Source organism: Glycine max, chromosome 11, assembly GCF_000004515.6.
Source record: "Glycine max cultivar Williams 82 chromosome 11, Glycine_max_v4.0, whole genome shotgun sequence".
In the NCBI taxonomy this organism is placed as follows: domain Eukaryota; kingdom Viridiplantae; phylum Streptophyta; class Magnoliopsida; order Fabales; family Fabaceae; genus Glycine; species Glycine max.
In genome coordinates this window covers 22,957,698-22,980,254 of record NC_038247.2, presented here as the reverse complement: position 1 = coordinate 22,980,254, position 22,557 = coordinate 22,957,698, and the positions used below count along the sequence as shown (strand labels likewise).

Below are 22,557 nucleotides of genomic sequence, written 5' to 3'. Positions count from 1 at the left end.
AGAAAATAAGTGATTCGTCAACTCAAGTGCCGATATGCGTATGTTTAAAGCATTAAGCATCCATAGTAAAATTAGCCCCACTAAAATTGTGTGAATAAAAAAGTCGATCAATAATATAAAAAAAATCCACAACTAGGCATCTGCAAATACTATGAAAAACTATATTAAAACAGCTTCTAGAACATATATACCAAGCCCCACGAAGTACATAACCAAACGGGTCCATATGACTAAAAAATTAAAAATGTTTTTCACAAACTCAAGAAGGAAAATATCACGTACCTCATAGCCTCTAAGCTCAAGTCATGAGGTGAGGAACAAAGTGAATACAAGCGGTTGGGTTTAGGGTTTTCTATATATCCCTTATCTTTGGTTCAATTCTCAATGTGAACTACTCATTCGGCTCTTATTGGGTCCAATCCAGGTATAAAAAAATATATTAATATTTGTTAATTATTTAGGATGCTTTTGATGAGCAAGATATGACACGAATAGCATATTAAAGCAAAACAATAGAAAATAAAATAAATTTTAATCTTATTTGATGCATATCATATCACAAATCAGATAACAATATTGTGTTATACAATTTTTCTATTATATATATATATATATATATATATATATATAATAGATATTATATATAAATCATATATATACTTTGTTGAGCACTTCTCATTTCGTGTTATGTTTTGGGCCTCCCTTGATGTCTCATTTCTATTCAGAGTGAAATTAATGTAGAAAAGACTAGGCCCAAAAAATTATGAAAAGGTTCAATTGAAATTAATGTAAAAAAGACTAGGCCCAAAAAATTAATGTATTTTTTTATTTATCAGAATCGAATAAAATGTCATAGGATTTACAACTTTACAATAATTCACTCATTGTTAATCAACAAAACTAAGCTTCCTTGACAAAAAAATCCAACAAATATGATCCTTCCATCAAGTAACCATGATAATTTACTATTAATCTTCTTTTTTAATTTCAATTGAACAGACTAACAAACAGTAACTAAATATCAATAAAAATATCAAAAGTTGTTGGCACAAGTGGTTCGACATTTGGATTCTTTAATCAAGATTTGGGGTTTGATCCCTAACTTTGGTATGGAGTGGCAACTGAAGATATCATTTTACCTCATAATGGGCCAATCCAATGGGAGAGGATTAGTTGAGTGTCAAATAAAAAGTCTTAAATACTCATGGTTAAATAAAAAAATATCAATCAAAAATCAATTTCAAATACACTCCTAATTTGCATTTGAGATATGATTATATGCTTTTAATATTAATTGAATGGCTTAACTTTCTAACTTTCAATCTATCATTTTCAAAATTTTAAGTTCTAACTTTAATTTTAAATTATTTTAAAAAATATCAATAATAATAATATATCACAATATAAATTATTTATGATAAATCTAAAATACAAGTTATATGTTCATAAATATTTATTTATTACAAATTCTAATTATAATATAATTTATATCACAAATTAAAAAAATCTATATTTATAAAATAAATATTTACTTTGTGCAATACACATGCTAAAATACTAGTTAATGATATGTTCTATAGAATGCAGCAAAATTTTAGATATGATTTTATCAAATTATTATCTTCTTATAGGAGAAATGTTATTATTGTTTGCTTTCCAAAAAATAAATGTTTGCTCCACTCTTTATGATTGATTGAAATTTATTGAAAATTAGCAATTTTGGTGGGTCTCATATATAATTTAATAATTCTTTCTCTTGATTTAGTTGTGAGACCCATCAAAATTAGTAATTTTCAATAAATTTTAACTAATTAAAAAGAAAATATAAAAAAAAGAGTGTCATAAAAAGTTCCACTAACATTCTTCCATCTAAAATGTCATTTTTTTTTAGAAATAATCATGTTCAAGATATAGTCTAACACTAATTAAATATAGACGCATCATCCAACAAAGTTCTTACCTATCAAGTGAGAATTCTTGTTATTGTGAAAAAATAAAAATAATTCTAAATCTTATAAACATACATAAATAATAAAAAAAAGCTTATGTCCTTGTGATCATTTAGAAAATATTAAGTTACTGTCAAAGAAACTAATTATTTTTTCTTCTTACACTAACAGTTTTTTATACTTTTGGACCCCTTAGTTATGAGCCCAATGTCATCGCTACTCAAAACACCCCTCAAGGCCGGGCCAGAGTATAAATACTTTTGAGTGCTGCTAGGTGCACCCAGCATTATTGCTGGTGCACCCAGCAATTAAGAGGAACAGACAAATGTACCCCTGGGCTAATTAATTTAAAAAAAAAACGGTTCATTTCCGCCATTTCTTCTTCTTCACGATTTTTGTTGCTTCTTCCTCTTCCTCGCCATTCCTCTTCTTCCTCGCCATTGCTACTTCTTCGTGACCTTCATTGGTGACCTTCACATCCTTCTTCGAATCCTTCTTCTTCCTCTTGAAAAAGCTTGGCTGCGTCTTTTTGTGCGTCTTATTCTGCGTCTTCTTTGTGACCTTCGTTGGTCTTCTTCCTAACCTTCCAATCGCGTGCTTCGTTCGTCTTCTATGGGTGTTGACGATGGTGTTGTTGCGTCCTCGCATCGGCATTGTCGAGGTAAGTTCCTCTTCGTCTTTGTCTCCGCCATGGGTGTTGACAGGGAAGCTTCCGGATCAACTTGATCCATAAGATTTTCTTTGTGACCTTCGTTGGTCTTCTTCCTAACCTTCCAATCGCGTGCTTCGTTCGTCTTCTATGGGTGTTGACGATGGTGTTGTTGCGTCCTCGCATCGGCATTGTCGAGGTAAGTTCCTCTTCGTCTTTGTCTCCGCCATGGGTGTTGACATTTCTTTATTACGGATCAACTTGATCCGTAGGTAGTGTAGAAACAGCTTACGAATCATGTTGATTCGGAAGTTGTCTGAAACTGCATTTTTAAAATTGCTAACTCTGAATTTTGTGTGTTTTTGATTCTGAAATTTGCAGCTTACTTCATCAAGGCTATTTCTTTAATACAAGGTCTTCGTTTGAACTTTAAACAAGGTGAGTACTTGATATATTTCACGAATTGTTTTTTCAACGTTTAGCATTACTTTGATAGAATAGTAAATATTGGCTGTAATTTGGATCATTGTTATTAGATTGTTGTTACAATTTGTTTTGACCTTAGTCACAATTTGGTTGTAAATAATGACATGTTGACATATAGATAGATAAATAGTATTGATTAATCAGTATGAATTATGATTATATATACATATATTGATTGTCCAAATAGTATGAATTATGATTATATTGACGTGTAAATAGTCAATGTCACATTCAACCATTTAGACACTTTTTTTACCCCAAAGTCTTTCACAAAACTTCTCTTGACACTTGTGTAAGTCTCTTTTTTAATTAGGTACCTTTCCATCAAAACCTCATTAAAGATAAATGACTTACGTTGTAAACCTTCCTAACATAAATTGATTCTCTACAATCCTCATGTCTTCCTTTATAAAGTTTCGAAGTCAATGATAAAGGGTCCAAAACTAGCCTCCCGGATGTTGAGAGAAAAATTGTCCCTAGAAGCTTGTTTACATTGATGTAGACTACAAGTGTAGCACAATTTAATCTATTAGGAGAGGGCAGTGTAATTTTAAAAAATATAAGAGAAAACAATATTATTTGAGCATCTCTCAAAGGGAGGGGAGTGTAATTTATTCTAATAGATAAAATAAATGGTTTAGTGTTTCTAGGTTACACCACTATATGACCCATGTACTATTTGAATGTGAAAAGTAATTGATCCTTACAACAACAACAGCAACTACAAACACCTTATTCCAACATGCATGTATTGAACCAAATCCCTAAATTTGATCCTTACACCAGTTAAATATATCCAAATGCTATTTTCCAATATTTTAGTTTATTTATATAATGCTTAGCACTTTGGTTAATTTACATTAACACGATTAGCCACACTCATTGTGACTATCTTAAATTCCTCCAAAAATGTCTCTTGAGAAACAGGCTTATCCAAATCAGAGCCATCTTGAGATAGCAGTGCCGGTTCCACAATGTTGCTCAATACCTAAACCAAAAATAATGATAAGCCAAGAGAGGAAGGAATTAAATGAAACAAGTTTGAGATATTTATGTTTCTTGGTTAAAGTATAAAAATAAAGCTTCTTAGCAACAAATGAAAACTTGTTTTAATTTCTCATGAATTTTTTGATAACATAAGTAGCATCTCTAAGTAACATAAGAAATTCCTTGCTCAACAGTGAGCTTGCCAAGAGCTTCAATTATATGGTCATTAAGTGATCTGTTAGGGGACTCAATCTGAGAGAATATGGATACCATTTCAGCTTCATAACCTGAACCATTCCTGCTTCCCATGTGTGAATTCATTCAACACCTATGGAATAAACATTCTACATGTCAATTCTCTCTTCCTGATTGGCTCAACATTGGCCAATCAAAGTCTTGATACACAAAATATAATTAATCTTATAGACGAAAAGGAAAATTTAATGAAGAGATAAATAATCCATTTAATCCTCATAATGTCAAGTTATTTTAGAACTAATTGCTGCTACTTTTTTTTGGCTTCTTGTGACATTTATAAAACCATGCATGGAGACATTTATAAAACAATCCATTTAATCCTCATAAGGAAAATTTTACCCTTAATTCTCGCAACAAAGTCCTAAATTCTTTGATCCATTGAATTTTGTGCCTTCTCTGGCCTGAATTAAATTGTCCATACTCTACTGATGTTAGTATCAATGAGACGAACACAACCAAAACCATGCATGGAGTTAAGGTATACTATATTGATGTTAACAGGAATGATCTGTTTCTCAGATTCCTGAATCAAGGTCAATACCACTAAGCATTTGAGATGTTGTTGACCATTGTTTCTCAGATTCATAAAGCTGAGCAAGTTTCTCTCTAATAACTAAAACATATGATAAAACAACAAGTTGGCATTTAGAGTAATTGAATTGAGTCAACCAACTGCTTGAACAACCATTGGGTGATGGTGCTTTGCTGTCCCAAATCAATGTCCTATATGCGTTAGACGCATGAAATTTGAGAAAATGAAATGAGTGATGGATTTTGCGGTACTCATTTGCAGATCATGGTTAGGACCAGAGGATTAGGTCGTGCCTTAGGTCAGGTCACTGGCAGAGGTGTGGGCAGAGGATATCATGATGATTCCGATGATGCTCCACAGCGTCGATGACCTACTACATCCGCACGGAGGCAGCGAGTCGCTGTGACTGCGGATCACGTCGATGAGCCAGTCATCCTTGACCCAGATGTTCAGGATGACCCGATGGAGGCACCAGCTGTTGTGGAGGACATTCCTGCGGATGCAGGCGCAGAGGCAGCTAAGGATCAGCCTCAGGGATTTCTGGGTGGTCCGAGCGACCCATCTGTGTTGACAGCGTATGTGGATCACGTTGCTTGCAGCGTATGGACGGGAGAGGTATTTATACTATTTATTTTTAGTTACTTGTAAATTATACTTTATGATTGAAATTAGTTTTTCTTTAAATGATAATTTTAACAAATTTTGCATTCCTTTATACTTCAATTCAGGAGCGTCCTGAATTGAAGCTATCCTATCATGGGAGGAAGGTCCACAGTTTAGGCAGGCCTGTCCTTGCCATTGAGGGACTTATTGCTGGTACCGGACTAAGTCCTCTAATCGCGTGTTCGGTAGACACCGACGATCGGGGACTTTTGTCCGCGTTTATGGAGCGGTGGCACTGGGAGACGTCTCGTTTCCATCTCCTGGTGGGAGAGCTCACCATCACATTGGACGATGTCTCCTCTCTTCTCCATCTTCCCGTTATTGGCGACTTACACGCATTTCAGCCCTTGCACGTGGACGATGCGGTTCAGATGTTGGTGGACTTGTTGATGGTCTCTCCAAAGTCTGCTAGGGCTGAGACAGTCTAGTGTCACAGACCGTACGTACGCCTGCAATGGGTACGTGATATATATCAGCGCCGATGCCAGGCAGGTCATTGGACAGCTGCGGCTCGCGCATATCTTCTTCACCTACTAGGTTGCACTCTGTTTGCTAACAAGAGTGCAACCAATGTCCATGTTTTCTACTTGGAGGCCCTTCGTGACCTCAGTATGACAGAGAGGTACGCCTGGGGAGTGGCTGCTTTGGTTCATATGTACGACCAGCTGAACGATGCATCTATGAGCCATAGTCGACAGCTTGGCGGTTACATCACACTGCTGCAGGTAACAAATATGTTTTTCATTCATTCAGGCTAAACAATGTTCAACTTTAAATTTTGTTACACTTTCATTATTAATGTTTATAATTTGAATGTTACATCTGTAGTGCTGGATTTACGAGCACTTTCCCTCGGTCACGGAGTCCACCGCTAATTAGGACTACGACGAGGCTTCTCCGCGTGCGTGCAGGTGGATTGTGACGAAGAAGACCGTGAAGAGCATTCTCATGCCGTCGTACAGGGAGCGCTTGGACCGACTCCGGATTTCGGATGTCTGTTGGATCCCTTATGGGGAGCATCGGGAGGTCCGGGACTTCCACGTCAGATCATGCTATTCCGGTCTCTTGCGCTGGGGGCCTGTTGCTGTTTATTACCGACCGGAGAGGGTCGTGCGGCAGTTTGGTTACACACAGACCATTCCTGCTCCTCCTGTCGATTCATGGGTCTCGTATGATGGTATACACGACAGGTGGATGCACTACGAGTATCATATCGTACCTGCAGGTGAGGTGTGCATTGTGCCAGGGGCATGTTCCAGTGACTACATCGACTGGTTCCTCCGCATCTCCCATCCTTTCATGACACCAGGCCACGCATTAGATCCTCTGCCTCATGGTCACACCCCGCAACCCCGAGTCGTCCCTCAGGTCCCGCAGACGGATATCCCTCGCGTGTCGGAGCTAGGAGCATCGTCGACATCTGCGAAGGAGCCCAGACATGCAGTGGTAAGTAATACTAATAATTTACATCATTTACCTCAATATTTGCATAATAATTTGTGTAATTAGTTTCTTTTGTATGTAATAGGAAGTTTGTGATGACATTGCTGAGAGGTTGGAGCGCCATCTGAGTTTAGGGGTGGTCACGCCTGGCTCATCGACACATGAGGTGATTGAAGAATGCCTTAGATTGGCCAGGAGTGTGACACAAGACCATCTAGTATACGTTAGATGTAGACGCAGGTGACGCACTGATCAGGCGTAGTTTATGTACATATTTTACATTGATATTCCTTGTATATACAGATATTGTACATGAACTCATTTCATGAGTATTGTTGGTTTTATTTATTTTCATTACTAATGTTAGTTTTATTTATTTTCATTGATTGTGTATTCCATTTGTGTCTATATACACGCGTGTTATTAAAATGGTCTAGTTAACTTAGTTTACCAACTAATAAAAAATAATTTAAAATATAACTTTAAATATAATTGAAATAAAGAAGTTGAAAAGGGTGTAAAAAAAATTTAACCAAAAAATGGACACCATTCGTTATCTAAGATCTTATATAACATACTAATATTTTTAAATTCTCTTATAATTACAATTTTCCCACTTATACTAATGATCATGTAAAAAAATGTATTATAAAGTAGTTAGTATTTTAATTTTTTATATAATACTAATTATTTTTTTATATTCTTTATAATATTAATAATGATATGATTAATTTTTTATAATATTATCTTTTATGTATTTATTGATTTTTATTAATATGTATAAAATAACCTTAAACAATAATTATAATGGGACTGAGTAAGTATTTAAATATCATCTTCTAAACAAATTTATTCTAAAAAAATATATTAAAAAATTAATTATTTATAATAAATCAATATTTATAAATATATTATAATTAATAAAATAAAAAAAATAGATTTAATTATATTATAAATAAATATGTTGTATTTTAAAGTATATTATAATTATTTTTCCTCTTACGCATCAAGTTGATCCGTAAGACTTACGAATCAAGTTGATCCGTAGGAGGAAAACTAAGCAAGGACAATTTTACCATTTCTTAAGAATGCTGGGTGCACCTAGCAACACTCAATACTTTTTCACTCATAACCAATTAAAAATCACTTTATAAATGACATTTGGAGTTATTCTTATCATTGTACTTCTTTTAATAGATTTGGTGATTATTGGTCGTAACTTTTCATTTTCAATTAAGCTATACATGTCTGATTCCCCGTGAAACAAATGGTTTGCTTTTCTTTCGTGGTTTGGTATTAGAACTTTTAACTGGTTAGGCGTGACCCTGCTTGTTCCAAAAAAATCTTCTGCAACTGTGTTTTCAATTTGGTTGATTGGCCAGTGGTTCCAAGAAGTGAAAAGTGTGGGGCTTTTGATATGGAATGCAGTCGTGTGATAGATTTATATTCAAGAAGTTATTAAGAAGAGTAAGCATCCAAGGTTAATTTACTCCTACCGTAAGTAAATCTTTTCCCTCTCTATCACATCCCTTAAAAATTAACTGTTAAGCTCTTATGGGTTGGTATTGATTGGTAAACCACAAGACACTTAAAACCAACAACACAAAAAGGTGATAACGGTTTGTATTCTTTACCTAAATGATTTTGGATTTAAATTTTTGTCGGTCCTTAGATATGAAATAAATTATATTAGAAATAAAATATGTACTTTGTGTGTGCTCAATGTCAAAAATATTTATCATTATTTTTTTACCAATATCATAATTTTAAAAAAATAATAACACAGTTAAATTACATGCATATCGGTTAAAATATAAGTGAATGTCGGTTATATAATTCCATGCATATTAATATCTAATTTATATATATAGAATCTACATACATAATCACTACAATAATATCGTGTAATTGAACAGTTATATTAATTACAATTCAAGGAGTTAAGGAGAGTTAATGTCAAAGACATACTCCAACCATATGTGTAAATCCCTTAAAATGAAGGGTTACGGTCCTGTGGGTAGGTAGTAATTGATTGGCAACTAAGTCATGGATGGAATGTCTTTGAACATAAGCAGGAACTAAAGTGCATGAGATAATTATTTGCGAAAACTAAAGACAGCAAGCATAGCTAGCTTCACTTCAAGACAACCATTAAGTCCAAAATAAGTGACCAAAATCATTTGACCTGTGCAACCCTTTAGGGATTTTGGTTTTCCACGGAGATAGTACTAATATCACTAATCAAAGTGGTCCTAAGGCTACATTCAAGCTCAATATTTCTTCAATTTCTTCAGTTTCAGAGACCCTTCTTTTTCAGGTCAGATATCAATCTATATCTAAGGGGTACCTATGAAGAGTAGGTGGTCTCCGCATCATCAATTGGTTTATTTCATACAAGGATTTTCGGCTCCCTGTTTTTGGAGACAAAGAAGGACAATGCATGGCCCTAGCCTTAGGAAATATATGTGTGAATAACTAAAGTGGTCTTAATGTCTTGCATCGTATATATATATATATCTATTTTTTCACATTCACATCCTTCATTCGTTTCAATATTGATACTAAAAGGAACATGACCACGCCGCAATCTTTGATTATACAGGTTTAGTTGTATTTTTGCCCTCAAAGTTTCATATTTTTTGCAAATTTTGTAATTTAAAAAAATTATTTATTCATTGTCTTGTGAATTTTGCTCCCCATCCCTCAATTTATGAAAAGCTGCAATCTTTCTTAAGTGCAATGCTTTAAAGAAGAAATTATCATAAAATTGTCTTAGTTCATTGATGTGTCATTATTTTCTCCTATTTCTTAATCATTTTTGTCACCATTTTAATTACTGATTAGCCTTAATTGTCAAATTAATTATGCAGCTTTATCATTTGGGCCTACTTGACTAATTTTGTGTTTTTAATTTAATTTCAGGAGAATTATAAGCAATTGGGCTTGGATCCAGAATTGGGCTGAACCGGATTGGACTTGAAAAGATCAGACAATTTTATTTTATTTCGTCCAATTTTATTTTATTTCGTCTAGTTTTTTTTTTATTTCGTTTTTAGGGCTTAGACTTAAAAGAGATTTGTAAGCTTTGAGGCTGAGGACCTATATAACAGCACCAGGGCTTTAATAGAAAGAGGACTATGAAGAGAGGAGAGAAAATTTTAGGGTTTTGCATTTTTAGTTTCGTGTTACTGTTTACGTGCACTATTCACGTAGCAATAAATTTCATTTTCTGCTTCTGCCTTTGAATTCGCTTTCGTTTCTGCTGATTAATGGAAGGTTGAGTCTCCAGTGTTGTTTTCTCTTGATAATCAAGCACAACTCCCTTTGAGGTTTTGTTATTACTATTGAATTCTGATCAGTTTTTTCTCTTCACCTATTGCTCTGTATTTGTTGTTATTAATCCATGCATGCTTAATGCTTGATTAATTGTCTCTGTGCTTAATTTACGCTCATACTTAATGGGCATGTGAGAGGGATTAATTGGTGTATGAGTTGCTTAATCACATAATGACAGCCTTGAGCTAATTTTCGCTTAGTCAATTAATTTCGGATTGGATTAAGTGGTTGAACTGATTAGGGATAAATTCTCGTAACCTGTGACACCCTCTACCCCGACATATATATAAATAAACAAAATATATAAAAATATTGGTAACCAAATTCACACGGGTAAAAGGTTCACATTCACTTCACTATTATCAATTAAAACTTATTAAAACATATTCGGCTCAACATAAGGCCGTCAAAATTTACATAGATATTTTGTTAAATCAGTGAAATAAAATAAAATAGACTAACACCATGCAATTAATATAAAAACTTATGTCCCACTATCACATCCTATCAGAGCGTTGTGTCTCGACGTCCTTCAGCACAATGTTTCTTAAAGCAATTCACCTAGTCATCTGCTCCCCAAACACAAAGTTCAAGATCATCACAGGATCCAAACACAAACAATACACGGGGAGTGAGTTATCACATTCCTAACTAATAGAGAAACAAGACAACTAGATATACATATCATATAAACCAAATAAAACTTACTTACACGTAATTCACGTAATTCCATCACTTTGTCATTCACAGTTCACTTTTCATCCATCAATCACATCACACAAGAATCACACGCTCTGATCAAGACATAATAACACATCAATTTTATAATAAACAATTAGCAAGCGCATGAGACAATTATGCTAAGACTCAAGCCTATATGCAATGTGGTACCATGTCAGTGAAAAACCACCCTAAGGCGCTTAAGAGTACATAACAAGACACACCACACAATGGGTTTGTCAGGTCACTCTCACTAAGTAAGATCATAGGGAGACCAGTCAAGGTCACGATGTTTTGCGAGAATGCTCCAACCATATGGGATCAGCATAAGCTTAAAGGAACACTCAAACCCGGTGACTCCCAAGGCCTACACTCCGAAGAGTCCGTCAGGGCCTCTCCCTCCTGATTTAGGTCCAACCCCTAAAATCATTTTAGCACATAGACACTGCTCGTGAATTATACAGTACCCACGACCTCACACTCGTGTGTTAAACACGTACAACATATTGCGCTACAATTTAACACTGGTTCCTGAATAGGAAACCTACACTTTCTCTTTAACACTAGTTCCTAAATAGAAAACCTACACTTTCTCTTTAACACTGCGCATTTACACTTTTCTCAAGATAACACTGGTCAGGTTATTGTACAATTCATAGCTTACAACACCAATAATGTCACATCAAAAGTTAATCACACACTTATTCACGACCAAAACTCATTTACAATTTCACATCTCATAATGTCACAATTCACCATCACATGTTTTCACGCATCTCACAATTCAACACTTGTTCTACTTTACACTTTTGCTCAATCTCAATAACAATATTATAATCTCAAGGCAACGTATTATTCCACAATTCATCACATATTTCATTTATAAGCAATGCTCATGAATTATACAATACCACGACCTCACACTCATGTTTCAAACATGTTTAACACAATTGCGCTACAATTTAACACTGTTCCTAACTAGGAACCTACACTTTCTCTTTAACATTACGCATATATAAACACTGGTCGGGTTATTGTATAATTCATAGCTCACAATATAATTAATGTAACATCAAGTGTTAAACACGTCCACTTATTCACAATCGAATATCATGTTCACACTTTAACATCTCATAACATCACATCAACCATCTCATAACATTCCTAATGATATTCATAAAGTACAACACACACATGTTCATCAAATTTAACCACAATATTCTCAAACTCCAACACTTAATAATTTTTGGAATCATACTATAACACTCTACAATATTATTTACATAAATTATTAATATAAATAACTACCTCTATATATATAAACTAGCATACATCATATTGAATCACAAATTTCAAAGTAAGCTTTCAATGCACAAATTCTAAAATAATTATATGAACACTTTGGTCAATTTCAATTATGATATTAATTTTTTAAAATTATATATAAAAACCTAAAAAGCAAGAAAAAGAGAAAATATAAAATCAATATCTCTCTCTAAATTTTTCCTTACTTTATTTCATTAATTCATATTAATTAGAAAAATGCTCGATTTATAAGGTTCACGCTCAACACAATAGCATATCAATTTCACAACAATTGGTCTGTCAAATATATATAATTCACTGTAATAATTATAAGGATAAAATGAAAGTTGCAAAAACACCCTAAAACTCATTCCAATTGATATCTCTAAGGATCCTTACACATGTTCTCACTAATCCCCAATTGTGAATAACTCATCCCTTACCTCTGAGCAGACTCACATGTCTTCAGCCAGCAATAACAACATCTCTAGTGGTTCCCTGAGATTCCTCCAGTTATTCCTTCGACTGTCCCGATAGAATTCCCAAACGTCAGAGAGACGGAGAAGAGATTGAAGCCTCCACTTATACTATCTTCATGCGATTCCTTTTTCTCCCTCCACGAATATTATCTCGCGAAACCCAACGGTGAAAGTTTGCGCAATTGAATTTCGAACAACATACCCAAATTTTATGAAAATCCAACGGTTAAAGAAACTGGGATCATAGTTTTACTGAGACTGTTTTGGGTTTCTGCGGGAAAAGAGAAAGCTACGGTGCGAAGGGTATTTCTCTTAGCTCTGACATGTTTTTGCAATTCCCAGTAGTGAGAATGCTCGGAATTGGGTTACGAACGTGCTGCTAAAATTTCACGACGATCCAACGGTAAATGAGTCTGAGATCGTCGTTTTTCTGAGACAGGTTTGGTGGGCTGCGGGAAAAAGAAAGAGTTTTGAGAAGAGAAGGGGAAAAACGAAAATGAGGCCAAGAGGAGACACCTGACTTAACATAGTTATTTATACCTAGGGTACTCAGCCTATTATTTGCTCTATATTTATTTATTTACTAAAAAGCTTTATAAATTTATTTACGAAAAATTGGGATGTTACATAACTTAGGATAAGAGATTTGCTTTTGAATTAAGGGGAAATAACATGTTTTAATTTTGTTATTTTCTTATTCAAGTTTGCTTGCTGTTTAAATTACAAAAACAAATAACCCCACCCCCCCCCCCCCCAACTTCGTTACTGTTTGATTAACATATGTTATGAATGTTTGGTTGATCACTGCTCACTGAGAGACGACCTAGGATCACTTCCTAGATATTGTATTTTTAATGTTTATTTGATTTAGGTATGACCTCGATCAAATTTGGCGCCGTTGCCGGGGAAGTAGTGGTCCAAAGGTTCATAATAGTGTTTAGTTGTTTTGAGTGTAGCTCTGTTGTTTAGTGTTGTGAGTGTGTGTTGTTTTGTTTTATGTAGTGTTCTATTTTACATTTCAAACGCATCCCTTGTTTAGCGTTTCCCTGTTTCAGTTTTGTGTAATGCTATGAACAGTGATTAGCGACTGAGAACTAGCGACTAATTTTGCAATTTAATTGGCGATTTTTGTTTTGATAGTTAGAGTTGTTATTTTTGGTTGATTTTTTGTGTGGTAGTTTCTTTTGATCCATATTTTGTGTGAAAAATACCAGAAGCACTTGGTGGGCTGAATTTGAGAGAGACAAAATTTGGGAACTTGTTTTTAGCAAAACTTAAAACGGTCATAACTTTTGCTCTGGTTATCAGAATGACTATTATTATATATGCATTCGGGGTAGAAAAAAATTTCCCATAGATGTTTTGGGTTCTCCAAAATCGAAAAATCAGCTGTTTACTAAGTTTTTATTTTTTTTATTTTTCAAGTATTATTGTCTTATTTTTCTAAACTTTCCTTAGGCATTTTTCCTAGTTAGACTTTGAATTTTTGTCTGAAAATTTGTGTGCTATCTTTTCATGATTTTAGGGTGTTGCTCACAAATTTTCAGCTCATTTGGATATCATTTGACTATAGTTGTAGTTTTAACCCTCCTCTGGTGCTTGTTTGAGAAACGCATGATTTGCAGCATATAGTGCATGACTAGGAGCAATCCAAGTGATTTACAACCCTTTGATCCTGAAATAGATAGAACCTTTCATAGATTACTTGGGCATAGTGTGCATCCTAATCATTCTGTGCATTTTGAGCATTCTAAGTATTTTGTTGCTGGTGATTCTAAACATTCTGATTTTGAGCATTCGACTACTAATTTTCATACTGAGAACATGGCTCAACCTCCACCTCGTGAGAGGACTCTTAGGGAGATGGTTGCACCTGATTTCACTTATGAAAGCTTGTGCATTCAATATCCTGATAAGGATGTTTCATATGTTCTCAAGACTAGACTAATACATTTGCTGCCCAAGTTTCATGGTCTTGCAGGTGAAGATCCTCATAAGCATCTTAAGGAGTTCCATATTGTCTGTTCCACCATGAAACCCCCAGATGTCCAGGAAGATCATTGTTGGATCAAGTGGTCTCGGAATAATTAAGAAGAGGGGGTTGAATTAACTATTACTGAACTTTTACTAATTAAAAATCTACCCTTCTTAGGCTTTTACTATGTTGTTAAGAAAGTAAAGAATAGAAATAAAAACTTGACCAAAAGTAAAAGCGATAATTAAAGTGCACAGCGAAAAATAAAGAGTGTAGGGAAGAAGAAAACAAACACAAGAATTTTATACTGGTTCGGCAACAACCCGTGCCTACATCCAGTCCCCAAGCGACCTGCGGTCCTTAAGATTTCTTTTCATACTTGTAAAATCCTTTACAAGCAAAGATCCATAAGGGATGTACCCTTCCTTGTTCTCTTTCAACAACCTAGTGGATGTACCTTCCACTAGAACTGATCCACAAGAGATGTACCCTCTCTTGTTCTCAATCACAACAACCCAAGTAGATGTACCCTCTACTTGTACCACAAAGGATGTATCCTCCAATGTGTTAAGACAAAGTTTTCAGGCGGTTAGTCCTTTGAAACTTTGTGAAGGGGAAACAAAATAATTCTCAGGCGGTTAGTCCTTTGAAATATTTTGTTTTAGGGAAAGGGAAGAATCAAAAGAATTCTCAGACTGTGTCGTTTTGAATTCTTTGACAAGGGAGACACAAAAAAATTCAGGCGGTTAATCCTTTGTTCTTTTGGAAAAGGGAGAAGAGAGACACAAAAAGAATTCAGACGGTTAGTCCTTGGCAAATTCTTTTTGGCAAAGGGAGAAGAGAATGAAAAAGATGAATAACACACTTTTGTTTTCAAGGTTTGGAAAACCAGAAAACTTTAGAAAGCTTTTGCAAAGGAAGAAGAAGAAGAAGAAGTTCAAGAAGATGTTCAAAGAGATTCAAAGGTTGTAAAAGAATATGTGGAAAAGTTGTTTGTAAAGTAGTAAGTGTTATTCAAATGCAAATCAAGGTCTTGCTTTTATAGACTCTTCAAGTCTGGTCAAGAAAACCATTGGAAGAGTTATAACCTTTAGAAAAACCTGAAAACCATTGGAAGAGTTACATCTTTTGATTTTTGTTCAAAACTTGTCACTGGTAATCGATTACCAAATCCTTGTAATCGATTACACAAAGCTTTTTATGAAAGGATGTGACTCTTCACAATTGAATTTGAATTCCAACGTTCAGATACACTGGTAATCGATTATCAATATCTTGTAATTAATTACACCATTTTGAAATCAATTAGAACGTTGCAAATTCAGTTGAAAACTTTTGAAATCAAACTTTGCCACTGGTAATCGATTATAGGAAACTGATATTCGATTACCAGAGAGTAAAAACTATGGTAACTTAGAAAATTTTGAGAAAACTTTTTTGAAAAACAAAACTGTGCTATGTTTGTTTTTGAAAAATCTTTTCAATACTTCCCTTGTGAAGTCTTCTTGATTTCTTCTCTTGAATCTTGAATTCATCTTCTCTTGAATCTTGAAATCAAACTTCTCTTGATTCTTGAACTTGTTGACTCAATCTTGAAATCATTCTCTTGTGCTTTATGTCAACATATTTGTTATCATCAAAACAACTTGAATCAACTTGATTCATCATCATGAAGCTTGCTTCTACAATCATATCTTTCTAAAGGCTTTTCCACATTCTCTGGAGGGAGTGGCAAAAGATTGGCTATATTACCTTACTCCCAGGTCCATTACCAGTTGCAATGACCTTAAGAGAGTGTTCTTGGAGAAATTCTTCCCTGCATCTAGGACCACTACCATCAGAAAAGACATTTCAGGCATCAGGTAACTTAGTGGAAAGAGCTTGTATGAGTACTGGGAAAGATTCAAGAAATTATGCACAAGCTGCCCTCACCACCAGATTTCTGAGCAACTCCTTCTGCAATATTTCTATGAGGGACTTAGCAACATGGAGAGGAGTATGATTGATGCTACCGGTGGTGGAGCTCTTGGTGATATGACTCCTATTGAGGCTAGGAATTTGATTGAGAAGATGGCTTCCAACTCCCAACAATTCAGTGCAAGAAATGATGCTATTGTCCTTAGAGGAGTCCATGAGGTGGCCATAGATTCATCTTTATCTGTTGAAAATAAAAAGCTCGAGGGAAAAGTTGATGCCTTGGTCAACCTAGTAACTCAGCTTGCCATGAATCAGAAATCTGCACCTGTTGCAAGAGTCTGTGGTCTATGTTCTTCTACAGATCACCATACAGATCTCTATCCTTCTTTGCAGGAATCTGGAGTCAGGAAAGTAGAGGTGAACATACCTCTGCTAGATACCCTCAAGCAAATTCCAAGATATGCCAAGTTTCTAAAGGAGTTGTGCACCCACAAAAGGAAACTCAAGGGAAATGGAAGGATTAGCATAGGTAGAAATGTGTCAGCATTGATAGGTAAATCTGTTCCTCACATTCTTGAGAAATGTAAGGACCCAGGTACTTTCTATATACCTTGCATTATTGGGAACAAAAAATTTGAGAATGCCATGCTAGATCTAGGAGCATCAGTTAGTGTCATGCCTCTGTCCATTTTCAATTCTTTATCTCTTGGACCATTGCAATCTACAAATGTGGTGATTCATTTGGCAAATAGACGTGTTGCTTACCCCGCAGGTTTCATAGAGGATGTGTTGGTTTGTGTTGGTGAACTTATTTTTCCTGATGATTTTTATGTTCTTGATATGGAAAAGGGATTTTCCCATGATTTGGTTATAATTATTTTAGGCAGACCATTTATGAAAACATCCCGAACCAAGATAGATGTTTATGCTGGCACATTGTCTATGGAATTTGGTGATATTGTTGTTCATTTTAACATTCTTGATGCCATGAAACATCCATCTGAGGATCATTCTGTTTTTCATGCTAAGATACTTGATCAAATTGTTGATGACTATATGTTTGATTTTGATTTTATTCATGATAGGAAGCATCCATTTTTATTTGATCTACATACTTGTCATTCCTCATGCAATGAATCTGAATCGGAGTATGAATTTGATCTTGTATCTGATTTTTATGCTGAGAGTAAATTTGAATTTGAGTCTGGTTCTGATTTTCAGGGTGTTGTACCTCTTGATGTTGATTTTTTAGAGTCAGAATGCACTAACCATGTTGCAGGAAGTACATATACTTCTGACTTGCTTTATGAGGTACAGGCTGAGGAACTCTCTTCTTCTTCTCCTACCCTGGTTCCTCCTATTGTTCAGCCACCACCCACACCAGAGTTGAAGCCCTTACCAGCAAACCTCAAGTATGCTTACTTGGAGGACAAGGAAAAATTTACAGTGATCGTCTCTGCCTCCCTTGCTGCTGAGCAAGAGGAGAAGTTGTTGCTAGTGCTCAAGAAGCACAAGAAAGTCATTGGATGGACTTTAGCAGACATTCCTGGTATAGGCCCATCTACCTGCATGCATAGGATACTTTTAGAGGATGGAGCTAAGCCAGTGAGGCAGCCACAACGGCGACTCTACCCCGTCATTTTAAATGTTGTGAAAAAGGAGGTGACCAAGCTCTTACAAGCTGGAATCATCTACCCCATTTCTGATAGCCAGTGGGTGAGTCCAGTCCAAGTGGTTCCTAAGAAGACAGACCTCACAGTGATCAAGCATAAGAGGGATGAGCTTATCCCCACAAGAGTGCAGAACAGCTGGCGAGTCTGCATTGATTATAGGAGGCTGAACCAGGCAACCAGAAAAGATTATTTCACCCTGCCATTCATTGATCAAATGCTTGAGCGCTTGGCAGGTAAGTCTCATTACTATTTTCTTGATGGTTTTTAAGGTTATTTACAAATTCATATTGCTTCTGAGGATCAAGAAAAGACCATATTCACCTGTCCCTTTGGCAGTTTTGCCTATAGAAGGATGCCCTTTGGCCTATGCAACACCCCTGATACCTTCCAGCGGTGTATGCTTAGCATTTTCAGTGACCTTTTAGAGAGTTGCATAGAGGTTTTTATGGATGATTTTACTGTTTATGGATCCTCTTTTGATGCATGTTTGGATAGTCTGGATAGAGTTCTTAATAGATGCATTGAAACTAACCTTATGCTGAATTTTGAAAAATGTCACTTCATGGTAGAACACGGTATAGTTTTAGGGCATATCATTTCGAGTAGAGGCATAGAGGTAGACCCTGCAAAAATAGATGTTATTTCAAAATTGCCTTACCCCTCTTGCGTGCGAGAGGTTCGTTGTATTCTTGGCCATGCAGGTTTTTATAGGTGCTTTATCAAGGACATTAGTAAGGTGGCCCTTCCACTATCCAATCTGTTGCAAAAGGAGGTGGAGTTTGATTTTGATGACCGGTGCAAAGAGGCTTTTGATTGCCTCAAGCGTGCGTTGACTACCACCCTTATCATTCAGGCACCTGATTAGACAGCCCCATTTGAGCTGATGTGCGACGCATCCAACTATGCATTGGGGGCTATCCTTGCTCAAAAGATTGACAAGCTGCCTCGGGTGATCTACTACACTTCTAGAACTTTGGATGCTGCCCAAGCAAATTACACTACCACAGAGAAAGATCTATTAGCGATAGTTTTTCCTCTTCAGGAATTTCATTCATATTTGCTTGGTACTCGTGTTATTGTTTATACTGACCATGCAGCCCTGAAGTACCTATTGAAGAAGGTTGAATCAAAGCCTAGATTGATCAGGTGGATGCTTTGGATCCAAGAGTTTGATTTGGAGATCCGTGATCGGAGCGGTGCAAAGAACGTCGTGGCTGACCACCTGAGTAGGATCGAGCGTGCGTCTAAGGACTCACCCATTTGGGATGATTTTTCGGATGATCATTTGTACATTCTGTATAATATATCTGATTCCTTCCCCACTCCTTGGTTTGCTAATATTGTGAATTATTTGGTTGCTTCTGTGTTTCCTCCCTTAGCATCTAAAGCTCAAACTGATAAAATTAAAAGCGATGCTAAGCATTATATTTGGGATGACCCCTATTTGTGGAAGTTGTGCAGTGATAGGTGATCGAGGCCGTACCCGAATCAAATAAACATTAAAAATGTAGTATCTAGGAAGTGATCATAGGTCGTCTCCCAACGAGTAATGGTCAACCAAAAGTTCATAACAGATAGTAATAAAACAGTAACGAATTGGGGGGGGGGGGGGGGTTGTTTGTTTTTGTAAATTAAACAGCGAGTAAAATTGAATTAGAAATTTTTAGAATTAAAACACGTTGCTTCCCCTTGATTCACAAGCAAGTCTCTTATCCTATGTTACGAGAATTTATCCTTTATCAGTTCAACCACTTAATCCAACCCTAAATTAAAATACTAAGCGAAATTTAACATAAGGCATTCATTATGTGATTAAGCAACACATACACCAATTAATCATGAACGATCATTAAGCATGAACGTAAATTAAGTGCAAAGACAATTAATCAAGCATTAAGCATGCATGGATTAATAGCAACAAACACAAAATAATTGGTGAAGAGGAGAAACTGATCAGAATTTAATAGTAATAATAGAATCTCAAAGAGAGTTGTGCTTGATCCTCAAGAGAAAACAACGCTAGAGACTTAGCCTTCCATTAATCAGTAGAGAACGAAATTGCAAATTGAAGCAGAAAGCGAAATTTTATTGCTAAGTAAATAGTAAAAACTGGAATCGCAAAACTTAAATTTATTCTTTCTCTACTAAAACTAAAAACGAAAAAGAGAGAGAGCCCTAAAACTAGAACATTGGTGTTGTTATATAGTTCTCAGCCCCAAAGCTTACAAATCTATTTTAAGTCCAAGCCCATAAATAAATTAAAATTTAGATAAAATAAGATAAGACAAAATCTAGATGAAATAATATTTAGATGAAATAAAATTTAGATAAGATAAGATCTTGATGAAATAATATCTAGATGAGATAAAATCTAGATATGATAAGATAAAATCTAGATGAAATAATATCTAGATGAGATAAAATCTAGATAAGATAAGATTTGGTAAAATAAAATAGTCTACTCTCTTCAAGTCCAAGTCCAATTCAGGATTCAAGCCCAATTGCTTATAATTCTCCTAAAATTAAATTAAAAACACAAAATTAGTCCAATAGGCCCAAATGATAAAACTACATAATTAATTTGACAATTAAGGCTAATCAGTAATTAAAATGGTGACAAAAAGGGTTAAGAAATAGGACAAAATGATGACACATCAAATCCCCTCACACTTAGCTTTTTGTACTCCTGGGCAAAATAAATAAAAAAAAAAAAGCAAAGCAACGGTCAAATCCAAAGACATTAAAGAGAAACAAACAGACACAACAACAATTACATATTTCTTAATGAATCTCAAGGAATGAAAAGAATGGGTAACATCCAACACGTAAAGAGTTAAAGAATCAAGGCCATCATGAAAATCATCCAAGCATCTCAAACATGGAAAGATAGTCAATCAACTCAAGAATGAAAAGTGATAAAGCCTCACAAGATATGCACTCTATCTCTCAAGTGTCTAGGCTACTATTTATTCTCAAAGCACCCATGAAAACAAACACCACATAGACTTGGAAAGACTCTAAAATTAACAACCACATCACAAACACATGCACATGAGGATCAAAAAGTCTTTTAAGGTTGTAATGGGGCCAAGGACAAGGTAGATGAAAGTATGGGATAGTAGCTAAAACCCAAAGGAATAGAGGAGCAATGGGGAATAAGTGGAAAGTAAGAAAAATTAGTAAACCCCAAAACCAAAATTAAAAAGTAAACCCAAAACAAAATCAACCAAGTCCTTAAACCATTCCAAGTCTTCATCTCCCAACATGCATGTGAATCAAGAAGTATCAATAAGAGTCAAGCCAAGGCTATTGTGCAAGCAATCAATGGGGCAAAACATACAGAATAAAATAGATGATGATGGCTTAAATTCTCACCAAGGGTAAATCTATCACTTTCAATTCGAACCTTCAAAACTAACTTGACATGTAGAGAATGTAGAGAAAAACAAGGGTTTCAATTCACAAAATACCAAGAAACTCTTGAAACCCTTGTTTCAAAAACAATTACCCATTACCTGCGCATAACCCAAAATTCAAAGAGGAACATGCAATGTTTTACACAAACATAAAACCAAAATAACAAAATTAAGCTATAACCTAACAAACTTAAACTAGAAAACCTAATAAAATTAAACTAGAATACCCAACAAAATTAAAGAACAATCTTCTCCCCCCCCCCCCCTCCTCACACTTAAACAACACATTATCCTCAATGTAGCACAATCATAAGATCAAGAACAATCAAAGCAATCAATAAAATTTGGACAAGTGTAATAAAAGTAAAGAAGGAGACAGAAGAAAGAAAACTCCCTAAGTCATGGCGAAAAAGAAGTAGGGTGAAGTAAGGAGGTCTCCTCCACCACTACATCCACTAAGGAGGGATTTGTGAGGAATGGTTTCAGTCGGTGTCAATTGACCTTGAAGCTCTTATCTGTGGTAGTGTAATTTGCTTGAGCAGCATCCAAAGTTCTGGAAGCATAGTAGATCACCTGAGGCAGCTTATCAATCTTTTGAGCAAGGACAACCCCCAATGCGTAATTGGATGCATCGCACATTAGCTCAAATGGGGTTGTCCAATCAGGTGCCTGAATGATAGGGGTGGTAGTCACCGCACGCTTGAGGCAATCAAAAGCCTCTTTGCACCGGTCATCAAAATCAAACTCCACCTCCTTTTGCAGCAGATTG

The 22,557-nt window shown here is 35.4% G+C and overlaps 2 protein-coding genes and 1 non-coding gene across 3 annotated transcripts; 2 read left to right on the top strand and 1 right to left on the bottom strand.

Moving 5' to 3' along the window:
- The first annotated feature begins 5,323 nt into the window (after window positions 1-5,323).
- On the top strand, window positions 5,324-5,952 carry LOC102665866 (protein MAIN-LIKE 1-like). The gene is made up of 2 exons (XM_006591638.1): window positions 5,324-5,476; window positions 5,590-5,952. Exons 1-2 carry the CDS (start codon window positions 5,324-5,326, stop codon window positions 5,950-5,952), a joined length of 516 nt encoding a protein of 171 aa, XP_006591701.1.
- A 520-nt stretch (window positions 5,953-6,472) lies between these two features.
- Window positions 6,473-7,211, top strand: LOC121172659 (serine/threonine-protein phosphatase 7 long form homolog). The gene is made up of 2 exons (XM_041006836.1): window positions 6,473-6,970; window positions 7,053-7,211. The coding sequence occupies exons 1-2, from the start codon at window positions 6,473-6,475 to the stop codon at window positions 7,209-7,211; spliced, it is 657 nt and encodes a 218-aa protein (XP_040862770.1).
- Window positions 7,212-16,615: 9,404 nt separating this feature from the next.
- On the bottom strand, window positions 16,616-16,722 carry LOC112998458 (small nucleolar RNA R71). The gene has a single exon (XR_003263559.1). It is a non-coding gene; the product is annotated as a small nucleolar RNA R71 (small nucleolar RNA).
- Window positions 16,723-22,557: the final 5,835 nt, after the last annotated feature.

Excerpts from the sequence above, each read along its gene's own strand:
- LOC102665866 (XM_006591638.1), top strand. The coding sequence starts at position 5,324 with ATGGAGGCACCAGCTGTTGTGGAGGACATTCCTGCGGATGCAGGCGCA. Across the intron at positions 5,477-5,589 it reads GCAGCGTATGGACGGGAGAG|GAGCGTCCTGAATTGAAGCT; the intron begins GTATTTATACTA and ends ACTTCAATTCAG.
- LOC121172659 (XM_041006836.1), top strand. The coding sequence starts at position 6,473 with ATGCCGTCGTACAGGGAGCGCTTGGACCGACTCCGGATTTCGGATGTC. Across the intron at positions 6,971-7,052 it reads AGGAGCCCAGACATGCAGTG|GAAGTTTGTGATGACATTGC; the intron begins GTAAGTAATACT and ends TGTATGTAATAG.